The sequence below is a fragment of the Akebia trifoliata genome, chromosome 16 (genome assembly GCF_017979445.1).
Source record: "Akebia trifoliata isolate Shusen 1 chromosome 16, ASM1797944v1, whole genome shotgun sequence".
NCBI classification, from domain to species: domain Eukaryota; kingdom Viridiplantae; phylum Streptophyta; class Magnoliopsida; order Ranunculales; family Lardizabalaceae; genus Akebia; species Akebia trifoliata.
The window spans coordinates 8,605,348-8,610,382 of record NC_141390.1 but is presented as its reverse complement, the minus strand read 5'-3'; the positions used below and the strand labels follow the sequence as shown (position 1 = coordinate 8,610,382).

At 31.6% G+C, this 5,035-nt stretch overlaps 1 protein-coding gene across 2 annotated transcripts; it reads right to left on the bottom strand.

Moving 5' to 3' along the window:
- Positions 1-290: 290 nt before the first annotated feature.
- Positions 291-3,949, bottom strand: LOC147382512 (uncharacterized). Of its 2 annotated transcripts, none has more exons than XM_086429040.1 (4): positions 3,838-3,949; positions 3,506-3,736; positions 989-1,144; positions 291-542 (listed from the first exon to the last, which is right to left on the bottom strand). In XM_086429040.1, exons 1-4 carry the CDS (start codon positions 3,844-3,846, stop codon positions 492-494), a joined length of 447 nt encoding a protein of 148 aa, XP_086285166.1. In that variant the 5' UTR covers positions 3,847-3,949; the 3' UTR covers positions 291-491. The 2 variants fall into 2 exon arrangements, with proteins under 2 accessions (XP_086285166.1, XP_086285167.1); XM_086429041.1 differs by having other exon boundaries at positions 3,506-3,733; positions 3,838-3,940.
- Positions 3,950-5,035: the final 1,086 nt, after the last annotated feature.

Sequence of the window (5,035 nt, the reverse complement as noted above, 5' to 3'; positions counted from 1 at the left end):
TACACCCATTGCAGGAAATTGAATTTTTATGATTTGTGGAGTCTAATGGTACTATTAGGATGAAGTATTGTTCATCATTTAACACAGTACTCACCGAAAATTTTCTCAATGGTGTTTTTGAAATTTTATTGGTATTATCTAAAATCCTAGTTATATTTTTTTGGAGTATATATTTCTCTTTTTTAGTGAAAATGGGTAATTTGTAACTACAAGTTTTCTCTACATAGTGGAATTAATGTGACCTGTAGAGTACTTCAATCTTAAGGGATCCACATAAAATCTTTGTGTGTCTGTGCGTGATTACATCTTTTCAGTTTCTTCTCATCCTCCGTTGCTTATGTTTTTCTTAACAAATGCAAAGATTAACGACAATTATTTTCGATCTCCTCCAAAAAGACATGCTCCTACCCACAACATCTCATCAAGTTTATGTTTGAATGTAAAAGTACACATATATGAACTTCCTATATGCATATGAAGCTACTTGAAGCTCACACTTCACAACTTGGCTCAAGGCATCTTGTAAAGAAACCCAATTTCTTCTGCAAAGATTAAAAAAAAGCTGTTACATGTAAAGCGAAAACTGGGAATTGGACTAACATTAGAATTAAAAAACAATTTTTGTACAACGACACTGCATCAGATAATCATTCTAAGTAAAAATCAGTTATATGTAACGTCGGTTTTTTCATAAACGACATTACAGTTAATCTATTTTAATGTCGATTTTAATATAATCGACGTTATAAATCTCTTTAGCGGAAAAAAAATAGCTTTTTAATGTCGTTTTAATTGAAAACCGATGTTAAAAAGTTAAAATGGGGCGATTCATATTCATCTCGGTGTAGTAGTGAACATAGCTGATTCTGTGGTTTTGGCAAAATAAATAGCTGTTTTAATAATCTACTTGAAGATATTTGTGACCAATACCTTAGGTGTCCTCTTGTTAATGTAAAGAATAGTAGATTATGAGCGGAGACTTATATACCTTCTTGGAGTTTGAGTGGAGTTTATGGGGAGGAATCATGTAGAGGTCTTCGTCAACAGCTTTAGGAGGTCTAGGAGTTGGGGATTCCTTCGTTTCACATACCCAGCCTTGCTTGTTCTCCTCATTATCAAGGGATGAACCTTGTCTAACCTTTTTCTGTACAATATAGTTCTCCATATCATTTATATATCTTCGACATCATACAAACATACAATATATATATAGTGCATAAATATGCAAATTTTTTAAGAAATTGGACTAGTATTTTACAGAAAATTAGAACCAACCAGTCATTTGTTTTTAATATTTACGAAATTAATTATATATCCAATTTTATAAATATATATATTTTTTACTAAAATGATTACTTGATGTACTAATCACATTTTCTATATATGTACTTATGGGTAACTTGTGGAAAAATGTATGATCCCGATCATTAAACCATTGAAAATCCAATGGTCAGGATTAATCAGCAGAATACGCATTATTGGGATATGTATTATTGAGATACACATAAATCTCAATCACTAGATTTCACATTTTAATTATTAGGGTCATGTGTTTTTCCATGAGTCATTTTTAACAATCCGTTCCTGTGAATTTACATTTAACTTAAGGCTTTAAGGTAGATTTATGAAATTGTTCGTGCAATAAATTGTCTCTTGTTATTTTTTTTCCCTTCGTGATAGGGGATCCAAACCCATAGGCCTAATTAACAGTGACGAGACAACTAGCCTCTTAGAGCATCATATCTCACAGAATCCCCTATTTAGATATATGTAATACCCCACAAATCATATATACCAAGTAAGTCAGGATAAATCCTTGTGTGTAGCCAATAAGGGCGTTTGAATTCAAAACCTCTCCTTTTTGGAGGGATGTCTTGGTCACTATGCCCAACCCTCATTAATTTAGATTGACTGTTTTGGTAAAATATAATTGTGAAATGGGTATATGATCATTTTTATAAATGTTAAAATTATAAGTGTAATTGTTTTAGTTATATAATTTCTCCAACATGTATATATGGTCATTTTCATAAATGTTCAAATTATGGGGGGAAAAAATACCCTTTTCAATTGAGAAAAGAATTTTAGATTTTTTTTTTTTAAACAAAAAAAAAAAAATACCTAAACTACGAATCTTTAGTCTTTTATAGTGATGAATAGAGAAAGGTAAGTCTGTTCACAATGGAATGCGTGTGGAAAAAGCAAAAAAGAGGTGTGGAAAAAGCGTACAAAATCTCTTCTTTAGGAGCACCTTTAACACACGTCTCTATCAAAACTTAGATAAAGACATATCAAATTGCCGAATTGGTGGACCTAAGCACTAAAAACAAAATTGACTAGTATTTTTATGTTGACTAGGTGGACCTCACGTGGCATTTCAAGCTTGTCTCACTCGGACTTTTGTCCTCATCATCATCGTATGAAAAAATGAAGAAAAAAGATGGGTTCTAATTCTTCTGTGATTTACATGCTTAATAAGGTTGGCATTAACAAAAGTTGGTGTGGTAATAGAATATCTTTAATTTTATCAAAGAAATTAGAAATTTCATAAGATATGTGCTTGGCCTCTAAATTCAAATGTATTGAACATGGTTTTCTATCTCATTCAAACAAAACATAAGATTTCTAATCACGTAAATATAAAATTCAACAATTAAAATTTATCCTCAAAATAAATATCTTTGAGATTTATGTAATATGTATACATGTAAATGCTGACCATTAGATTTTATGTTTGCATGATCGAGAGATCATGTGTTTTCTCATGCATTCTTCATGAGTCGTTGTAGCCCTACCCCTTTATAATAATTTTTATTTATTTATTTATTTATTTTTATAACAAGTATTACACTTACACAGCATGGTAAGGTAAGAATAAGATCACATTTACTATTTACTTATTTGCCCTTTATATGAATCAAAATTTTCCTAATAACAACGAGCATAAATCACATAACCATTTGGGTAATTTTGGTAAAATATATATGATAGTTTTTGAAAATATTAAAGAAACTTGGCTGATTCAGTAATTTTGGTAAAATATATATATATATATATTTGTTTTTAGGCAGATTTACCAAAACATGCACAACTTTTCCATTATTTACCAAAACGGTACATTGTAGCAATTAATTCCGAAAACGGTAAATTTACCGTTTTCGGAATTAATTTATTTTACCAAAACGGTAAAAACAGTAAACCAATAATTTTTTTTCCCGAAAATACCCTTTTGTTAATGTTTACTGAAAATACCATTTTGTCCTCGTCTCTTTTGATAAAAATGTCTGAAATTACAGTTGAAAGGGTTTCCTTCGAACAAGTGCAACAAGAAATCGAAGACGAAGAGGTATGACCGTAAATTTACCGTTTTCGGAATTAATTGCTACAGTGTACCGTTTTGGTAAATATTTTCCAAAACTGTACCGTTTTGGTAATTTTTCCTTGTTTTTATTTTAGGGAAAAAATTGAAAAAGGAAAGTTAATATTGCTCACACTTACGGCTTACCTTTGTACGAGAAATAAGAGTTACAGTAGTTGGTTTCTTGATCATCAGGTCTTCACCGTATAAATCGGAACCGTCCCTAACGTATAAATCGCGTTCTTCTCCAACACTTTTACTACTGTAGTGAAGCAGACCAGTGGCCTGTCTTGCAGACTCGAAGTATTGTGTCATCGGAACACCATCTGCGTAATCCCAGTCTCCAAATGCTGGAATTTTACTCGATTTCAATTCCTTCTAAATCAAACCAAACCAAATAAAGATTAAGCCAATAAACAAGTGAGAACGAAAAATAATTGTTTTTTTTTTTTTTTTTTTAAATCTGATAATCTACTTACATCCATCATGAGAAGAAAAAGAACCAACCAAGTAACAGAATTAAGTCTCTCTCTCTCTCTCTCTCTCTCTCTCTTCTTCTTCTTGAGAGCAATGTAGCTATGAAAGAGTTTGTTTTGCTTGCTTTTTAATTAATTGTTGGGGGTGGTTATCTTATGGGATGGGTTAAAGAAAAGAATACATATAAAAGTGGGAAAAGGAGTAGTTTAGTGGATCCAAACTCCAAGGCATAAATTCTGCTCAATTAAAATAACAATATATGAATTTCTTTTTCGAAAATGAATTCTACCCATTTGATAGCACCCTAGAAAATTTAGAAAAGAGAATTGGATTTTAGTTTTAAATGGGACTAGCCTTATTAACTTAGTAAGATTTCAACTCTTGCTAAGTACCGCTGACCTAGCTTGTGGTATCAAAAAATATGATCCGATACCACAGGGTTGTAGAGGACAAAATTATATCAACTTTGAAAAAATATATTTTGGAGTGAAATTTGAATTTTAAATTTGAGAGTTCTCTGATTGTTCATTTTCAAAAGCTTGGAAGAAGTCTACCTAAAAATATTTTGCTTTTTTTTCCTAATTAGAGTTTTACCATGAAATCGGGTGAGTTGTGACGTTAGATTGCCAATGTGGTAATCCATTTTAGCTTAGTAAGACTTAAAATCCAATTAAGTTTATAAGCAAAGTGTTTTCGTTGATTAGTGTCAAACCACGAACCACTGCGAGGTTCGCTTTGTAGTGGGTTCGTAAAAGCATTGAGTGAGACAAATCCCCTTGTTTTGGTGAAGTTTTAGAGACGCCTCCACAATTTGGTCAATATTAGAAATAACTCTTATTTTGAAAATTTCAAGATTTAATGAATGTTAAAGATACCATTTATTTTCAATCTAATGATATGCCCCCTTATCTGAGTCTTATTCTATAAGATTAACATAAATGACTTATCCATCCTCTACGAATTAGGTTCGTTCAAGAATGGCAAGCCATGAATCCAAATTTGCACCTATCGATCCAATGAACTAGATAACATAGGACGATAGTGATGATGAGAGCATTACAATAGGAGTTCGGGATATCTTTTTCCTCAGGTAAGGGTGAGAAACATTTTCCCTCCCTTGAACTGGAAAAAATGTGCGATATTCAATTCACATTTCCTCTCTCATTTTCCATTTGATTGGAGGGAATTCATTCTCATGTG

Coding starts and splice junctions, on each gene's coding strand:
- LOC147382512 (XM_086429040.1), bottom strand. Junction 1,145..3,505: donor CTCTTATTTCTCGTACAAAG/GTAAGCCGTAAG, acceptor TATATTGTACAG/AAAAAGGTTAGACAAGGTTC. Junction 543..988: donor TCCACTCAAACTCCAAGAAG/GTATATAAGTCT, acceptor TAATCTTTGCAG/AAGAAATTGGGTTTCTTTAC.